The sequence below is a fragment of the Podarcis pityusensis genome (assembly GCF_964106645.2).
Source record: "Podarcis pityusensis genome assembly, chromosome: 13".
In the NCBI taxonomy this organism is placed as follows: Eukaryota; Metazoa; Chordata; class Lepidosauria; order Squamata; family Lacertidae; genus Podarcis; species Podarcis pityusensis.
Window position 1 is genome coordinate 30,006,401 of NC_138038.1, and position 19,990 is coordinate 30,026,390.

The following is a 19,990-nucleotide window of genomic DNA, read 5'->3' on the forward strand; positions in this document are numbered from 1 at the left end:
CTGCACAACAGTAATATTTGCAATAATATATTGTCACTTCTTTTAATCTTTGCCATAATCTTTGATCCCTATATATAAGATTAATTATAGGAGGAATTAAGTGTCATCTAAATATTACTTTGTAGGTGTTTTGCTTCAAGATATGCTTTCAAACCCACAAAGTATCTAGTGGGATCTCTTGTCCCATATCTATCCCCCATTTGAATTGATAGGTGTTCATTAACACATTTAAACCCCAGTGCATTCCAAGGTACTATAGAGTATTCAGGGCGGGGGGAGGCAAAAGGAACATGATGTAACTAACAGAGCAATAATAATACTCTGAGGAAGGGGAAATGAAATTTAGTCAAACCATCACATCTAAAGCGCAGGCTCACTTAGTCCTTGTTTGGGAGAGTTATATATCTCTGGGATGGAAATAAGCTACACCAGCTCTAGGACTGTCATAGTTTCAATGACAGATCAGAAGAATGGAAAACTTTTGGACTCTGTGTATCGACAGCCTCTCCCAGCACACCTCTTTTTTACACTCTCTGACACCAAAGTTCTGACGTAGAGAAGCAACAGACGTGATTGGTTTTCTCTCCACCGGCAGAGAGAGAAATCTAGAAATTTATATTGTCCTTCAAAGATCTTATCAACGGTCATAGCATTAATTTATAAATTGACTTATTACAGGTTTATTTTTAAAATACCTAGGCAAAGGCAGGTTCATCTAGCCCCCATTTTGATGAATGAATGGAGGAAGGGAGGAAGGAAATTATACCATTGTTGCTCTTATTCTTGTTTTTACTACAATGATTTTTATAGAATACAGGCTGTCTGGCTTATGCCTTGGCTGGTCCGATATGCTTGAGAGACGACAGTGGTGCAACCCAGTCCCAGTGGGAATCAATTGTGCTTGGAAAAGGGCTAGCTGCACAATTAGGTGCTGCATATTGCAACCTAGTGGCTGGGTGATCTAGCACCCCAGTATTACATTCTCAGAAGAGACATTTTCTACACAGGAAATGATATTTGGTTGGCAGACATTGAAGGAAGTATCAGGGTTTGAATGCAGATGTGAGTGGTTTGGCAGTGACTGTTTTGCTCGATTGGCGGTTGGGGCATTGGGACAATTCTTTGTCTTGGATGGAGGGAAGGTTGTAGTCTCCACCTGCCCCTCCAAATGCTGGGGTATCCTGATAAAGAGATCTGAGGGGAGTGGTCATGTCTGTGTGCCCAGGTGGGCCAAGGCTGATGGTACTCCCCCAGACAGCAGTCCCTGTGGAAGTCCACTTATTTCATGTAAGTTTTAGGAATCCACGCCTGGGTTGACCTACGCATCATTTCCAGTGGGTGGGCCAGAAGTACTCAATAAAGTTGTGGCCTGTTTCAATCCAAACCAGACTTAGTCGTCTTTTATTTATCTGGGGGTTGGGGAGCATGATGCCTGGACTTGCAACTACTTTGGTGGTATTATTTTTATAGAAAACAGACTGTCTGGCTTATTAACTACTAGGGGGAGTTCCTGGTGCTGGAAATTAAAAGGCAGCCCTGTTGAGGGAAGTTTTTAATATTTAACGCTGTACTGTTTTGAACACTTGATTAGGAGCCGCCCAGAGTGGCTGGGGAAACTCAGCCAGATGGGCGGGGTATAAATAATAAATTATTATTAAATTATTATTATTAAAAGAAATTTGTGAGTTTGGGGGCTGTATGTGTATCATATGAACCAACTCCTAGGGGCCAAGCTCGCTTCAACCCCCCAATGAAATATTTGAGGGGCTGGCTGGGTCCCCCAAACTTGATGGACATTGCCATCCAAATGGTGTGTGTGTGCTGTGTCTTGTGATCAATTATGCAGGATAGGGCTTTCCTCCCCCCCCCCCCATTTTATTCAAGTTAGTACCCCTGACATGTATATATCAAATCTGGTGAAGTTTTACCAAATGGGGAACAATATCTTCAGTGGCATCAAAATTGACTTGTTTTGGACATTGCATGCCCCAAAACATGTGAAGTCATACCCAAGTCATGCTTTCTACCACAGGAGCGCCATCTCCTAAGGACCAAGCCCCCCCCCCCCATGTTTAAAGGTGGCAGAAGATGAAAATCATGGAGCTAAGTGTGGCACAGCTGGCTCCTTCTCCTCCTGCTGCTGCTAGAGAGGAAGAAGCAGGAAATCAGCCCCCTGCTGGTGGCGGTGGCAGCAGCAGGAGGAGTTGTCATGGCCACTGAAGCTGTACTGCCAATACACTGCCACTGTGTTTGGCTCCGTCCTGGCTACTCCCAACATCCTGATATCACACACTCTGTGACATCAGCCCCCATTCTCCCTTGGAAGTTGGTGCCTTTGGTCCACCATCTTGATTCTAAATGGCACCAGGCATCCAAATATTGATGAAGGCCACAGGCCCCACCTCAGGAACTCTCATGCTGAGTTTGATGATAATATATTAAAAGATATTATCTAACCTATTGAGAAAAAGAAAACCATTTTTCAAAGTTTGTAGTACATAATGATAAGAAAATAAAACGTGCCACAAAAACTTTTCTAATGTTACATTGGCCATGTAGAACAGGTCAGACATCGCCATCAGAGACTTGTTATGGTGATATGGGGTGGGGTGGGGAGAGAATGTGAGCAAAGTATTGGGAGTAGGTCAATCCCAGGCTGCATTCATTTCATTTGCTCTGATTGGGAAACACCAGGGATGAAATGATGCAATGTTCTGATGAATCTTCAGAGGGGTTGTTAGCCTTATTGCAATAAAATATAATTTAACAAGGAACTTTTATGGTAAATCGAAGAGAAAGGGGGGATTTGTGTGATGTCATTTCATAAACAAACTAAAATTTTAATTGTTCCTTTAGGGTCCAATATGGAGTTGCTTTGGGAATTTTTCTCCCTGTAGTCACCTATATATTGGCATGTTCTCGCCCATTGAGCGCATTGTAACATTATCTGTGTTCTATGGTAACAGAGCTAACCTAAGTAGTAAGAGAACAGAAGCATGGAAAAGCAGTACTTTGATGACATGTAAATATACTATCTTTTGGTCTTTTCATAAGAAGCAATCGTTTGTCTTAGTCCTTGCAGGACCTCACTAAAATATATTGTGAGTTATAGAAATTTTACTATTTGGTGATATATCACAATAATGTTTATGATAGCTGTTGTGCTTTCTAGCCATTCCATGCTGCTAGAACTCTTAATAATAAATGTGAGCTTAAAAAACAGAAGGGCCAAAATGCTTAAATTTTAATATCGATGTCCCAATATAACAGTTAGCTTTAAAGGAAGTGAAATAAATGTTGTTAGAAAAGGAGGAGGAAAGCAACTGTCTATTGATATAAAACATTACTTTAACTACACTTGTTTATCATAGTTGTTGATTCGTGTTATAGAGAAGCTATCATGGACATTCTTTTGCATCAACAGATCATGTGGCCAAGTTGCAGTAAGGAACAGGAGCTGTGTGACCGCATTCACGATGATGGGCCTCTCTGAGCATCCCAAGCTGCAGATCTTCCTCTTTATTCTCTTCCTTTCCATTTATATCGTTGCCCTGATCGGAAATGCAGCAATCATTGCTGCCATCTTTTCTTATCCCAAACTTCACACACCCATGTATTTCTTTCTGTTCCATTTGGCTGTGGTGGATATAGTCTGCACTTCCACCATCATTCCCAAGATGCTGACAAACATAGCAACTTTTAGCAAGAGAATCTCCTATTCTGGCTGCATAGCCCAGCTCTATTCCTTCACATGGTGTTTGGGAGCTGAGATGGTGCTCTTCACTGTCATGGCTTATGATCGCTATGTAGCTATATGCCACCCCTTGCGTTATAGCATCATGATGAACAAGACAGTATGTGTAGCACTCTCCACAGTGGTGATCCTTATCGCCATTACAAACTCATGGGTTCACACTGGACTGATTATGCGGCTCACTTTCTGTGGCCCCAATGGTATCAATCACTTCTTCTGCGAGATTCCTCCACTTCTGGCTCTCTCCTGCAGCCCAGTAAGAATCAATGAAGTCTGGGTATTCACAGCAGACATATTTCTTGCTATGGGGGACTTCTTAATAACATGCTTATCTTACTGCTTCATTGTTAAGGCAATCTTGAACATCAGGACCTCTGAAGGGAAGAAGAAGGCTTTCTCCACTTGCTCATCACATCTCATTGTTGTGTCCTTATATTACTCAACTGTCATCTATACTTACATACGACCAGCCTCCAGCTACTCTTTTGAGCGAGACAAGGTGGTTGCTGCCCTATACACACTGGTTACACCAACTCTGAATCCTATAGTCTACACTTTAAGAAATAAGGATGTCAAAGCAGCTCTCAGAAAAGTATTCCTCAACTCATGAGTTAAGCAAGAACATTTTACTCTTTTTCTCCAGCAGAATTGCAATATTATATTTAGAGCTCTGGTTCTTGACTTTGGGGTGGTTTATGTGAGGAGAACCTGAGCTTACAGGGTTAAACAGCTCAGAGTGTGTGCCCTGCCTACTGTTGGGAGGGGGGAGGTTCATCATTTCCGAGAGCCTCAAGCCTTTGTTCTTCTCTCTACTTTCGCTTTTGAGGAGAGAGGACGTGTTTTCACGATGCTGTTCGCTGTGATAGATAATGGATAGTCTGCTGTAAATAAAACTGCTTTTAGCTGCTAAGATCCTGAATGGACTTTATTTAAGCACACTGAAGAATGCTCTGGAGTTTTTTGCAGTCTCTCTCTTGCCGCTGTTGATCTCTGCTTTGCTCAGCGCATCGGAATGTGGACTTTGGAATGCAGAGGCCTGGCCGGCAAGAGCTGCACAGTTGAAGCGTGCCGGACGTCAGGCTTATCTGAGCAATAAATCAATCTGCTTAAGAGGTTATGGGAGACAGTTACTGCAATTAGAGGAAGCCTGCTTTGAAGTGCTGTGTGCTTAAAAAGGCTGAGAAAACTGAGAAGCTGCTGTTTTTGCTGCCGGAAGAAAAAAAAAGTCCTGCTTTGAGGCTTTGCCTGGGAGAAAGCAGGGAGACTGGCTGCAATGCTGTGTGCTGCAAAGAGCCACTGGAGGCCTCTCCGTTGAAGCTGGCTGGTACGCGTGAGTACTTCAAAGCCCCAAAGGGAGCACTGGGGGAGGAGATGGCTGAGCTCCAGGACTTTTATGATGTCCCGTTTGAAAAGCTCACAACCCAGTCCTGGGATATCTGGGTTAGAAGAGTAAGGGGGTGGATTTTGGCCACAGGGCTCTGGAGTATAGCCCAGAAGGAGCCGGCCCCACCCATGCCAGTTGCTGCTGAAGATGGCGGAGCAGACCTGGAGGCTGTTTTGCTGGAAGATAGAGAGCAGAGAATGCAAAGAGAGCTCTGCATGTTGAGAGCAAGCGTGGACGCTATGCTGTTGCCCCACCTGGAGGGCGTTGAGTCAGCTCAGGCCGCCTGGCAGGTGCTGAGGAGTCTGTGTGAGAGCTCATCAGGAGCCCAGGGCCGGGAGAAAGCCGAGAGCAGGGAGGAAGCCGAGAGCCCAGAGGGGGCTGCTGGCCATGTTCCTGAAGTTACAGCTGGGAGTAGCTGCTTTGTCTCCGAGGGGTCGTGTGATGTTGAGGCCTACAACCAGAGTGCTGGGGAGCGTGCAGGCCCAGGCTGTGCACCCAAAGGTGGGGGTGCTGGGAACAAAGGAATGGCTGAAGAGGGAGCTGTGAGAGCTGTTGCTACGCGTCGCCGCTGTTATTGCTGTGGCTCCCCCTCCCATCTGGTGAGAGAATGTCCAGTGGAGGCACAGGAACAGCCAAAGGCCGTCTCCCGTAGCAACCAGATAAAGGGCTTTTCTTCAAAGCGTGGGAAAGGCAAGCCGAAGGCACCTGGCAGAGACACTGAACGTAAACATTTGGCAGCCTCTATGGCTGCAGTCAAGAGTTGTCAACAGGATGCTGTGCTGGCTTTTGTCATAAACTCAGGCGCTTCCCATCATCTCCTGCCATCTGCAGGATTCCTGGAGAACTGCACCTCTGTAACTTCTGGGAAGACTGTCTGTTTAGTAGATGGGACTCGACACCCACTCATGCAGACTGGCTCACTGTTTTGTTCTTTCTCACAGGATTCAATCCAGGCTTTTGTTGTTCCAGGACTGTCCTGCGCGTTGCTGTCTGTCAGTGCACTTCTTGCTGAGAACTACAGAGTGTGTTTTGAGAACAATAAGTGTTCTATTTCTAAGAATGGACAGCACCTAGTCAGTGTTGTATGTAAAGACAGGTTGTTTGTGATAGATGCTTCTTTTGCAGGTCCAGATGACACGGAGGAGGCTCAAGCACAGTGTGCCAATGTTCCAGTTCATGATGCGTGTGCTCACTTATGGCACCGATGCATGGCACACGTGTCCTGGGGGTCAGTGAAGAAGATCCCAGAGTGTACGCAAGGGTGCAAAATGAAATCATGTGCTAAGTTTCTAGATTGCAGAGCGTGCAAGTCCGCAAAGGTGAAAATGTGCACATACCCTAGGTCTGAGAGGGTGACCACTAGGGCTTTTCAGTTAATTCATGCAGATTTGTCTGGTCCGATGTCTGTGAGCAGTATGGGCAGAGCCAAATTTGCGCTGGTTCTGATTGATGACCATACGCGCAACTCCTGGATCTTCATGCTCCGACACAAAAATGAAGCTGCGCCGCTAATCAAAGACTGGATTGCGGCTGTGGAACTGCAGTTTTCCACACGGGTGCAAAACTTTCAGAGCGATCGCGGTGGGGAGTTCACCGGTCTGCACTGCAAAGTTTCTTCCACAAAAAGGGGATTCAACACAGGTTGACTTCTCCACACAGTCCCCAACAGAATGGGATCGCAGAACGCAGAAACAGGACTCTAGGGGAGATGTCCGCAGCTCTTTTGTTTGATGCCGCGCTCCCACAGCGTTTTTGGGGGGAGGCTTGGCGAACGGCCAACTTTATTCTGAACAGGTCGTTCAATTCAGTCGTAGGTGACACACCGTATTTCTTGCTGCACGGAAACCGAAGGTGCACTACTTCCGTGTTTTTGGCTGTGAGGCTTGGGTCCTCATACCAAAGGCCAAACGCAAGAAAGGTGAACCCAGGTCCCAAAATATGATTTTTTTGTGGGTATGAGCCAGGGACCAAGGGGTGGAGGTTTGCTTATCCGTCAGGGAATCAGTCCAGGATTCTGCTCAGCAACAGTGCTGAATTCTGTGAGCAGAGTGGCTGGGCAAGGATACATGGGAACCCTGACATCCTGTCAGAGAGTCTGCTAGACTCTGCTGATGAAGGAGAGGAAGAGGTTGAACCTGCTACTGAGGCTCAGAGTCCAGACCCAGTGCAGGCAGAGGGGAGAACTTCTCCCAAGGCTGTGAAGATTGAGCAACTCAGTGCTCCATCTTGCCCCACAGGTTCGGCTGAGAAGTCCAGAAGGTGCAGTAAGTCAGAGGGGGAGCTCTCTGATGCCAAGGACGTTCTGGCTGGCCCTAGTGGGTCAGAGGGGGTTCCTGAAGTAGTGCTGCGCCGTTCAGCTCGGACGACCAAGGGGAAACCTCCTGAAGGGTTTGCCGTCACTAGCGTGTGGGTCGGAATGGCACAGTGTAAACCCGAGAGTTTTGAGGATGTTCAGAAACTGCCTCAGGAAGAAGCCAGGAAATGGCATGAGGCGATGCAGAAGGAGATGAACTCAATGGAGTCGCTAGGTGTGTTCTCCCTCACGAAGTTGCCGGTGGGCAAACAGGCCGTGGGTAGCCGCTGGGTTTACCGTCTTAAGCCCACAGCGACCGGAGAACCGCAGTATAAGGCCAGATTAGTGGTGAGAGGATTCACGCAGCGCAGGGGGTTGCATTATACGGAAGTTTATGCTCCCACCTCTAGGAGTGAATCTCTACGCTTGGTATTGGCCATTGCTGCACAAAGAGGTTTGCTGGTGCATCACTTTGATGTGGATGTTGCTTACTTGAACTCAGACCTCCAGGAGGATCTGTACATGCTTCCTCCTCCAGGGTTTGAGGGCAATGAGCAAGGTACTGTGTGGAAACTTCACAAGTCAATTTACGGCCTGAAGCAGTCGGCCAGGAATTGGAACTTGTGCCTGAATGAAGCTTTGGAGAAGCTAGGTTTCAGGAAGAGTCTTGCTGACAGTTGCCTGTTCCTTAGAGGATCAGGAGACTCACAGGAACTGGTGTTATTTTACGTTGATGACATCATCCATGTTGAAAAGGCAGACAAACAGGTGCAGAAGTTTGCCATAGAGCTTGGGAAACGGTTTCAGCTCAAGAACCTGGGTGCAGTAAAGATCTACCTGGGCGTCCAGATAGCGAGAACTGAGGATGGTAGCTTCTTGCTCAGTCAGAAATGCAAGATTGAGCAGTAGCTTGAGAAGTTCAGAATGTCCGATTGTGCAGGAGTTCGGACACCCATGGAGACGAACTTCGTGAAAGATAGCCAGCAAGCAGAAAGTGCTGAGTTTGAGAATGCTGAGCTCTTTCAGTCAGCTCTAGGTAGTCTGTTGTATCTGTCCCAATGGAGCAGACCAGACATTGCCTTTGCTACCAACCTGCTAAGTAGGGAAGCGTCAAAGGCCAGTGTGAGTGCTTGGCACGGTATCAAGCGGGTACTGCGCTACCTGCAGCATATCAAAGACTTCTGTCTTAAGCTGCCAGCTGAAGGTGAGGCGAAGCTCACATGCTATGAGGACAGTGACTGGGCGAATTCGCAGGACCGCAAGTCTGTGTCTGGGTTGGTGGTAAAGTTTGGGAAGTCACTGGTTGGGTGGAAGTCCCGGATGCAAAGTCTCATTGTGCTGTCTTCTACTGAGGCTGAATTCAGTGCACTGTCAGATTTGTGCCGGGACCTAGAGTTCTATAGATGCTTGGTGCAAGAGATCTATGGGGATTGTAGCTTGCCCATCACGGTTTGGGAAGACAATCAACCCTGTTTGAAATTGGCTGAATCTGCGCAATTTAAGGCCAGAACCAAGCATCTGGACATACGTTTCCAAAATGTGTGTCAGAGTGTTCAGTCAGGTTTGATATCGCTGAAGTACTGTGCCAGTCACAGTAACTTGGCCGATGGATTTACCAAACCTTTAAGCTTCCAGCGTCATGGGGAGTTTTGTGGTGGTTTGGAGTTGGGGGTAAGTTCTGTACTTACTTTCCCCACAGTAGCGCAGGGCGAGAGGGGGTGTGAGGAGAACCTGAGCTTACAGGGTTAAACAGCTCAGAGTGTGCGCCCTGCCTACTGTTGGGAGGGGGGGATGTTCGTCATTTCCGAGAGCCTCAAGCCTTTGTTCTTCTCTCTACTTTCGCTTTTGAGGGGAGAGGACGTGTTTTCACGATGCTGTTCGCTGTGATAGATAATGGATAGTCTGCTGTAAATAAAACTGCTTTTAGCTGCTAAGATCCTGAGTGGACTTTATTTAAGCACACTGAAGAATGCTCTGGAGTTTTTTGCAGTCTTTCTCTTGCCGCTGTTGATCTCTGCTTTGCTCAGCGCATCGGAATGTGGACTTTGGAATGCAGAGGCCTGGCCGGCAAGAGCTGCGCAGTTGAAGCGTGCCGGACGTCAGGCTTATCTGAGCAATAAATCAATCTGCTTAAGAGTTTATTTTGGGTATGTGTGTAGATGGGAAGAAATGTACATTTGATTATTTGTAGGTAAATGGGTGAAATGTCTCCACTCAAAAACAGTATATTGCAGGTGATGGGAAATATTAAAGTTTTACCAGTATACAGTACAGAGCAATCCTAACTATAGAAAGCTGGTGTAAGTTATCACACTTAGGCTGATGTAGATTATCACTATTCCAAATGTTGTTCAGGAGGAATTTTGCCAGCTATGTTCTGCCCAGCTGCTGGGTCATGCACCAAGCTGAAAGCAGTTTGAAATAGGTATAAGTGTCCCCTTATTCCATCCCACTCCTACCACATCCCCAAGTAAGTTAACACTCCTGTCTCAGTGACTGACATCTATGCTATCTTGGTCATGTCCACAGAATAGAAGATGACAGGATCTCCAAGGGCATGCTCTGCAGGGAGCTGGTTTCAGGCACCAGGCCTGTTGGCAGACCAACTTTGTGTTCTTGAACTCTGATAATGCCTTTTGCTTGGATGGATGATAATGATGCAGAGGGGTGTGTGAGTATATATAGAAACAAGCCACACCAACCTTTGCATCTAGCCACGACAACCACTGGTCTGGAAAGAGACAAGGGGGGCTGAAAGGGCTCTGTAGGGAAGGCTTTTCATAATATTGGAGCTATTCCTTAAATGTCCTTGCCTTCCATGTTTCTAACAGGAGCAAGAATAGGGTCTCATATGCCAAAGTTATGGGACACCATGGAGTTTCCCTTCCTTTCCTAACCCATTCATTTCACTAATGATAATTTTTTTATTATAATAATTTATATTAATTTTTCATTAATAATAATCCAATATAAGACACATTGATACAATACCAAATCATAAAATAATTTAAAAAAAACCAATTATTTCATTCCAAATTAAACATTTTTGGGTGACTTTCTATGTTCTGGTCTTTTTTTAAAAAAAAAATAGTATTTATTAGGGTTTTAAGTTTACAAAAAGGCAAAAGAAAACACACCAAATTAAACAATGACAAAACAACACATCACAATAAAAAAACATAAAGATAGAAACAATTAAAAAAAAAAATCAAACCTTCCCATAACTTATCTTTCATTTGCTTGTTTCCCTGACCTCCTCACACCTCCCTTTTTTGTATTCTAAGTCAATTATCCATTTCAGCAAATTCTTTCCCTCTCTTCAAAATTTTTATCCTGAAAATTTATCTTGATCTTAATATAAATTTACTTTCCCTCTTTTCACCAATTAACAGTCTATTTTTCTTAAATCTTTGTTACATTTTTGCTAAAATCACATAGATTCATTCCAACATCATTCTAACATTCATTAATGGTCTTGTGGAGATACTGTTGTTGCTCCTTCTCCTGCTTCCATTCTTATTTAATCTGAATAATACCATTCCGATGTTATTCCTTTATCTTTGCAGCCACTGACATAATGACTTTCATTCGTATTTTTAACTGTTCCATCTCTGTTAATTTGCCAGAGGGGGTTATATCTTCTAACTTTCTCTGTGTAATATATTTTAATGTTTGTCTTTCCTTTACTGTTGCAATCCATTATTTCTGGCATTCCCACCCACGCCACTCCGAGAACTTAATTCTTACTGCACAATCCTCTCCACCATGTTTCTTTGGCCTCTAGCCTTGCTCTGGGCTGACTTAGGCTGACTTGTTGATTCCCTCTTGCATTCCATTACTAATTACAATCCATTGATAATTATATTCCATTAGAAATTATTTTTCTTTCTTCAGTGAAGGGTTGCCAAATCATAAAACTATGTAGTGCATGTATAGAGAAAAAATTAAGGCTTCCCTCCACCTGCCTTCCAATCCGGTTATGACGATAGTCCTCTCCAGATGAAGACCTTGGCACTCAGTGCCTGATTCATTTAGCAGGTTATCTTGTCTCCTTCTTCCAGAACGTGTCTGTTTTTTAAATCTAAATTCATATCTATCTTAAAAAACAGAGGAACCACTGCTCATGGTGACTGTGCTGGAAAGTTACCGATACATGCAGTGCTATGCACTCTGCATCCCCTGTCCCGCATCATAGAAACAAGAAGCAGGTATCGGATGATCTGCAAGTGAGAGCTCACCCCCCCTGAGCTGGGGGGGGGGGGCTTGCAAGGATAATTACTCTCAAATCAACCTTAATTATCTGCACACCCAGCATCCGCTATCATGGAATTGCTGTTCGCCATGGCAGCTCCGGACTGGAAGTCCCATTCATTTCACTAATGTAATCTGCATTATTGTCAGGAAAGTTGAAAAATAATTATTGCAACCATAAATAGGATAAAGCTAAAGAATTCATGGTCCATTTTAAGGTATTTATTATTATTTATTATCCTATTTTTTTATTATTATAAAGTTATATAAACATAGTGGTTTATGTATAGAATACAATAATTACAAGGTCAATTGTAATACAGCATTATCATAAAGGCAGCATAAAACATCCAGAAGGACTACTATTACAATCAAAAAGATCCTTGGAAACTAAGAAGGACTTTGGTGTTGAAAGGACAGTCAATTGAGTAATAATGAAAATTCCTTGGGGAGAACTTTCAACAACTGAGACATCACCACTGAGAAGGATCTCTTTCTGGAAACAAAACATCTCACTTCATAGTGGCATAGTCACCCATAGAAGACCTCCATTGACAACACAATCCTGCACAAATGGGCCTACTCAAAAGTAAATTCAATTGAGTTCAATGGGCCTTATTCACTAGTAAATGTGTTCATGATTGCAACATGAAGTTCTTAATATATGGGCACATTAATATGGAAACAGGTGGTCCTTCAAATATTATGATTGATTGGGAAATGTTCAGATTTTATACACATATTATTGGGTGTTTATTCTCTTTTACGAGAAACAGACAGACAGAAATTTTATTGCAAATTAGAGAGATGAAAATTGATTCAGAATTAATCAGCATGGCTTTATTATAGTTTAAATGACCACAGAAAAGTAATTCCTATAAATACAACTAATTCTATACCCACATGACAAATTTTTGAATTGTCTGCTATATGTGACTCTTTTTAAATAATAATAATAATAATAATTATATAGCAGGAGGTATCACTTTTTTGTACCCCATCAGTTTCTTGATGGCTTCTTTCACTTCTTTGGTTTTCAGACTGTAAATAATGGGGTTCAGCATGGGGGTTGAAATGCTATATTGGGTGGAAAAGAGTTCATCCAGTAGTACAGACGAGGCTGAATTCGGCCTTAAATACCTAAAGCAGGCAGTGCCATAAAATAAAATGACAACAATGAGATGGGAACTGCAGGTGGAGAATGTTTTTCTTTTAGCTTCTGCTGAATTAAGCTTCAGAACCATAGAGACTATGTAGGTATATGACACCAGCATGACACAGATTGATGAAAGCACTACTGCACTACTTGTAATTAAGAATGTTATCGCATTCACAAAGGTTTCTGTGCAAGATAAGGCCAAGAGAGATGGGAGTTCACAGCTGAAATGCCTGATAGTGTTTGGACCACAGAACACCAGCTTCAGAACAGGAAATGTATTAATCAATGCATGTACAAAACCTATTGCCCATGAACCTCCCACCAGCAGCTTACAGAACGGTATATTCATAGTTTCAACATAATGAAGTGGCTTGCATATGGCAGCATATCGGTCATAAGCCATTGCTGTAAGAAGGAAGATTTCAGTGCATCCTGTCTGGATGATGAAAAACATTTGCATGATGCAGGTACTGTAAGAAATTCTTTGGCTATGGAAGAAATTCAGGAGAACCTTAGGCACCGTGGCTGAAGAGTAGCAAATATCCAGAAAAGACAGTTGACTTAGGAAGAGGTACATAGGGCTCTGTAGATTACTGTCTTTCTTTATTACCATCATGATGATCGTGTTCCCTACCAAAGTTATTGCATACATGAGTAAAAACACCAGGAAGAGGCAAATACGGACTGGAAAACTGTAAGAAAATCCCACAAGAAGAAAATATGTCACAGTAGTTTGATTTTCCATTTCCTTTCCAACAAAAATGTAATCTGTGAAAAACAAACAAACATCTGATTGCAGCAAGGTTGTTCTGTTGTTCCTGAATAGTAGACTAAAGCATCTGAAATATTGCTGAGATGGGAACCATAATTCTAAAAACTTATATCAATTAAGAGCTGGATTCAGTCTATGTTGAGCAGCTTTAACCTCCACTGAGAAGTCAATGTCCATGCTCAATTTTTCTGCATCATTGGAACCAACCAACCAATCAATAAATCTTTATTGCAGTCATAGACCAGATAGCAAGATTAACCAACAGCCATTGTAGCCCAAACCAGTTCATGTTTCCTTGAAATGAAGTCCAGCTGGTCTCAGTGGGACATAATTCCATGCAAGCTATGCATGACATTTCAGCCTTTTACTTGCCTGTAATCAATGTTAGAAAGCTTATTAAAATGAGGTGTTCTTATATAATAAATAACACATTTTAAATAAATAGTATCAAAATTTCCTCAATATGCTGAGAGCATCATTTCATATTCAAACCCATAATATGGATCTTTGGTTAAATCCTAACTGGTCTAATAACAAAAGCAGCTGCCATCATCGAGATCACACAGTTGGGAAGTTGCTATCTTTCAACATTTCTCAGCCTTATTCACCAGTTTCTAAAAGTCTGCTTGAACAGACTTCTCTATTTGTCTTCCATAAGGACTGAAGATTAACAAAAAATGAATTGATTTAGTAAATCAGTGGCTCACAAGCTTTTTTCCCTAAGGACTGTTTGGTACAATTTAACATCCAGGGTTGCCACCTTTTCCTTGGAAGACTTTCTCTCCCTTTAAGAGCTGAATGCCAATAATAAAATCAGCAGGCAATCACATTGCATCTCATTTCTGTTTCTGAAGGTTCCCATTTGCAGCAGTTTGCTCACTCTAAATATGCAGAAATCATCATATGGAAATATTTAGTGTGTGCGTGAGTCAGCCTTTAGAAGTGCTCCTTCAATGCCACTTTCTTACACAGAATGAAGTGAAATGCAAGGAAATTAATGGCAACTGAAATTTAGACCGTCACCACAGTAGGGCTACTCTTCTTCCTAACAAATACTGCAATTTAAAATATAGGAGGGAGGGAGAGAGAGATGTAAAAGGAATAAATGTCATGTTACTATTAAGAGTGGATTAGAACAGTAGTCTTCATTCTTTTCAAACTTGGAACCCATATTTAACCCACGTGTGCATTTGCAGGACCACTTTTTACTTTTTTAGCCTTATGTTTGTAATTTGGTTGCACTGGTGATGAAAACTACCTTGTAATGGCTCCACTTCCTATGTTCTAATTTATGTCTAGTGAGTGAGAAATTTCAAATGCTGTTTCTTTCTTTCCTTCCTGCTCGTTCTCACATAAGCAAGGATTTCTGCCTTAAAACACAATGAAATCATACGTGAACATATCTCTTCTTTTCATTTCTTCTTTTTTCTTTTATAAAGGCCTAAGAAAAACCAATATGATCAGCAAAAACAGAGGGAAAGAGGAAATCAAGAAACATGCAAGAAGCTTTTGGAGGACATTGCCTTGAACCAGAGACTCAAACTTTTGTATATAATTACCTGACTGAAAAGGCGGGAATGAATTGGAAAAAGCACCTTTTATGTGTCAGTAAGAATGGTTCCCTTGCTCACTAAGACTAAGTGGAGTGTTTGCCATGATGTTATTATACTTGCTATAACAAACCCTGGAGAATATATTTTTCAGTGTGGAATGTGGCAACTTATATAGAAATACTCATCCCAAGAGGATAATTAAATTCATCAGTAGTGCATTCCTGCAAATGCCTGTGAATTTTGTTCTGTTTTGTTTTAGTGGGAGAAGCTTTTCTGCCATGGTGGCAAATATGGATAAACATGCAGAGGGTAGCTTGGGACCAGTTGGCACGGTGGTTCCAAATTGTGGCAATTAGGGTTCTTGTGCCTCTGAATATGTATGAGTATATAATTGCTCAATTGGTGTGCGTTCATCCAATTTGGCATGGTGATTCCAAACTGTGGCAACTTGAATGCCTCTAAATATATTGTTGCTATATTTTTGTTTATCGGTAACAGAGTGAAGAATGTAGGCTTCATCTAAGTTTATTTCGTTCAAGATGGCCAAGGAAACATTCCAAACTGCAACAATTTGGATGCCTCTGGAGATATTGTTGCTGAATTTGACACGACAGTTCATGAGATAAAGGACCAGATTTTGGCATACTGTATACAGTGGTACATCGGTCTATGATCTTAATTTGTTCCAGAAGTCCATGCTTAAACCAAAGCATTCTTAAATCGAGGTGTGCTTTCCCTACTGAGGCCTCCCGCCACCAGTGCCCTTCCACCGTTTAACTTCCGTTCGGCTTCCGAGGCAAAGTTCGCTAGCCGGAACACCTACTTCTGTTTTTGCAGAGTTTGTTGCCCAAATAGTTCATTAACAGGACTGTTTGTAGACTGAGGTACCACTGTATTTTGATACTGCAGTTATTCATGTACACAAGAACACTGATTGCACACTTGTTTAATATAATGTGTGAGCACCCCTAGTGCAACTGTATGAAATTTAGCTAAGGCAAACGTAAATGAGAGTTTACATTTCATCCAAGGGTAACCCTGCCATTCAGGAGGGTGAAGCAACAGGCATCAGTGAGAATTCTGAAAGGGAGATAGATTACAAGCAGGAGTTTATTGAATCATGCAGCAAAAGTTTTAAAAATGTTTATCCTTGTGAGGAGCGTTTGGACTCCATATCAGAAAACAAAATGTCTTGGTTCAACATTGATTTCAGCTTGACAAAAGTTAAATCTCACTTTACTACTGTTTTGGTGAATAGTCACATTTATTTGTTCACTATCATGTCCCACTTTCAAACAGGTTTACAATAACATAACAAAAATACACATAATTTTAAAAGCCATTAAACAAATATTGCATAAAAGTAATAGTACTATAATTACAAAAAAGAAACAATAGTGATTTTTTTTTATAAAAAACAACAACAGCCCTGAACATCCTGTTAATTGTAAGAGATGTGTTAAACTAAGTCCAGTAAGAATGTAAAATATTAAAATTCACCACAGCTTTTAAAAACAAACAAACAAGATTGGAATAGCTCCTTTAAAAGGTAGCAAAGAAGACCCCATATACTCATTGCTGTTACAATTCACCAATTAAGCACCATTTAAGCAAACAAGCAAGCACATAACCATACAGACTGATGACAGCTGGGTTACAAATATGTCATTCAGGCACAAAATTGCATTTTGTTTTATAAAAATAATAATTTTAGTGGCTGATAATGCTAATACTAGAACTAGGGTTCACATTATGAATTTGAGTGGCAATATACCACAAAATTGTAGTCTTCAAGCAATACATATTTAACTAACTAGTGGGGTTTCATTGCTATATGATGTGGGGATTGCTTCTCAGTTAGGTCACTTTAAATACTTGTGGAAGCTAACAACAAATATTAGCTATCCTCAGAGCCTATGAATATCAGTTTCTGCTGTGTACTGGGAAGGTGAGTGGGAGGGACAAGGTCATGGTGCTTCAGATACATTAGTGTGATCAATTCAGCAATCCTGGAAGTGTGGATTTATGAATGGACACACAAGAAAGTGATATAGATTATATTAGTCCACCCATTCTTAGCTTCAAATCTCACCAATCCTACCTAGGCATGCCTCCAACACATTTCCTCAGCAATATATGGATAAACTCTCCTTTTTCATTTAACACATCTTCACTCCTAATAACCTCATGCATAAACCGGGAACTTCTGGCCCTTCAAGAGTTGTTTACATCACTGCAAGCCCAAGTGACCAATCAGGTTCCCCATTCCTATGCTTTCGTTCAGTGGCAGTTTAAGCATATGACTTGGATGCTGGAGAAAAAGTTCAGCTTCCTCACCTTCTACCTGAGCTTCCAAGAGGCATTGGGCTGGATGACCATTGGCTGGATTCAGAGGGCTAGACTAGATGAAGGCAGAAGATGTCCACCAGAACAGAAGCTAAATGCAAGGCAGTAGATCCAAACCATAAACACAGAACTCAAATTTCACTCCATTTCCCCTATATAATTCATATCATTCATTTTCTCTCTCCATATTTCCATTAAGGAAAAAAAAGAACCCTTCTATATTTCCCATTCGTTAAATGTCCCCTTGGTCTTTTTCCCCCATGAAAGCAAATTGATTCCAGTTCTGTCAACCTAATCTTATGCCTCAGCTTTGTTTTGGGGTCTTTTTTAGTCTAACTCCAGCATCAAGGGAAGCATGACATTTTAAAAACAGGGAGCTGCTCTCCTCATTAGCCCTTAAGATGTTTGGCGGATATATACACATGTACACCATTTTAAATGATAGCTTGTGACACTGTACACTTTTCTAGAATTGAGTCTAATTTTATTGAAGAAACTTACACTTTCCAAACTTCTTCAACAGAGCATTTTTGATATCCTTGTTCTTCAAACTGTAAATGAGAGGGTTTAACATGGGAGTTAAGATGCTGTACTGCACCGACACTAATTTGTCCAGGTAGGCGAGTGATTCTGAACTTGGCTTCATGTACCGGAAAAAAGCTGCAATGTAAAACAATCCCACCACAATGAGGTGAGAGCTGCAAGTGGAGAAGGCTTTATGCCTGCTTTCTGCTGAACGAATCTTCACGATGGTTGAAATAATGTAAACATAAGAGATGAGGGTAAGGAGAAAGGAGCCAAGACCAAACACCAACACAGTGATAAGAAGAACAATGTAATTTATGAGGGTCTGGGTACAAGCCAAGGCCAAGACTGAAGGAAGCTCACAGCTGTAATGGTCAATAATATTGTTCCCGCAAAAATGCAAATTCACCAAAGGTGGAACATTCAACACAGCATAGAAGGTACCCATAGCCCAAGATCCACCCACTAGCTGTCTGCAGATTTCTTTTTTCATGATTGTGGTATAATGCAGTGGATCACATATAGCAATGTATCGGTCATAAGCCATTGCTGAAAGGATGAATACTTCAGCACAAGCAGCCTGGAAAAAGAAGAAGATCTGTGCAATGCATCCTTCCCAGGAAATCGTTTTCTGCTTTGCTATGATATTTTCCAACATCTTGGGAACAGTGACAGATGAATAGCAGATGTCAACAAAAGCTAAATGACTAAGAAAGAAGAACATGGGGGTTTGAAGGCTACACTCAGTTCTAATCACCAGCATGATTGCAGAATTTCCTAACAATGTTACCAAAAAAATTATTAAGAACACCAAGAAGAGAAACACCTGAAGATGTGGATCTCTGGAAAGTCCTGAGAGTATAAACTCTGTAATTGCAGTTTGATTTTCCATCTCAACGAATTTAAAAGCCTTAACATCTGTGCAAATTAAAAAAAGAAATAGAATTTATTCAATTTGTAGAAAGCTCTGAAAAATGATTAATAAATGCATAAATGTAGGGGAAGTATTTTCTGAATTTTTAACCCTATTTACCTGGGAGTAAGCTCCACTGAATTCAATATGATCTACTGTATCTCTGTCTGGACATAGTTATGATTGCTTTGATGCAGCCAAGAACTAGACTGTTGATTCAAGCGCTAATTGTTTGTGTAGAGATTTCACATTTGCAGTTCCACACTCACTGCACAAAAGGAAATTGGATGCACGCACATGTGCAACCACTTCAAGATTGTTTCTTTATTTTTTAAGGTGGAGGTCAATATGCATGCTAATGTTTAATGTTGGGGGGGTGAGGTTTATTTGATCTGAATGGATGGAAAACAAACTGTGTACACATAGCATTTTACATACCTGACAGGGACAAGGGAGACCACTGACCCAATAGTTCCATACTGGGCACAAGGCCATGTAATTCCAAACTCTAAATTCCAGACAGAATGCTAAATGTGGGAAGGGAGGGTTTTTTTAAAAAATGGAGGGAGGTTTTTGTAGATGAAAAGCAAGACTATAAACAGTCAAACTATTTCCTAGCACACATTTGGTGGTTGGAAAACTTTGACCTGTTGTACATCTGCCTATTATAAAAAAGGAAGCAGCTCTGAGAACATGTGAGCCCCCTTCCATTTCCAGATTTGTCCTCATAGATCAAACTTAGGTATGCTGCTCTGAATGTGGAAACTGTTCAGTCTCAATTTTGAGACCCATGTCTACTTGGTAAGACCAATAATGTCATCTCAGTTCTGCTGGCATACATGAAAAAGATGCATTTTCAGATTTATGGATATGTTGATCATGATTTTTTGTTAGGTACTTGTCCTTTATTGGTCCATCTAGCTCAGTACTGTCTAAACTGACTTGCAATGGCTCTCCAGAATTTCTGAAAAGAATAAGTCTAGTCTGACCTGGAAGTACAAGGGATTAACTTGAGACTTTCTGCATGCAAAGCAGATGCT

General features: G+C 41.9%; 3 protein-coding genes across 3 annotated transcripts; 1 reads left to right on the forward strand and 2 right to left on the reverse strand.

Annotated features, from left to right (window-relative positions):
* Positions 1–2,996: 2,996 nt before the first annotated feature.
* On the forward strand, positions 2,997–4,364 carry OR13G1 (olfactory receptor family 13 subfamily G member 1; the record flags this gene model as incomplete). Its single annotated transcript, XM_080977332.1, has 2 exons — positions 2,997–3,022; positions 3,425–4,364. The coding sequence occupies 2 exons, from the start codon at positions 2,997–2,999 to the stop codon at positions 4,362–4,364; spliced, it is 966 nt and encodes a 321-aa protein (XP_080833458.1).
* Positions 4,365–12,647: 8,283 nt separating this feature from the next.
* Positions 12,648–13,586, reverse strand: LOC308460798 (olfactory receptor 5BS1-like; the record flags this gene model as incomplete). Its single annotated transcript, XM_080977333.1, has 1 exon — positions 12,648–13,586. The coding sequence occupies one exon, from the start codon at positions 13,584–13,586 to the stop codon at positions 12,648–12,650; it is 939 nt and encodes a 312-aa protein (XP_080833459.1).
* A 4,410-nt stretch (positions 13,587–17,996) lies between these two features.
* Positions 17,997–18,929, reverse strand: LOC308461542 (olfactory receptor 8S1-like; the record flags this gene model as incomplete). The annotated part of the gene is made up of 1 exon (XM_080978539.1): positions 17,997–18,929. One exon carries the CDS (start codon positions 18,927–18,929, stop codon positions 17,997–17,999), a length of 933 nt encoding a protein of 310 aa, XP_080834665.1.
* Positions 18,930–19,990: the final 1,061 nt, after the last annotated feature.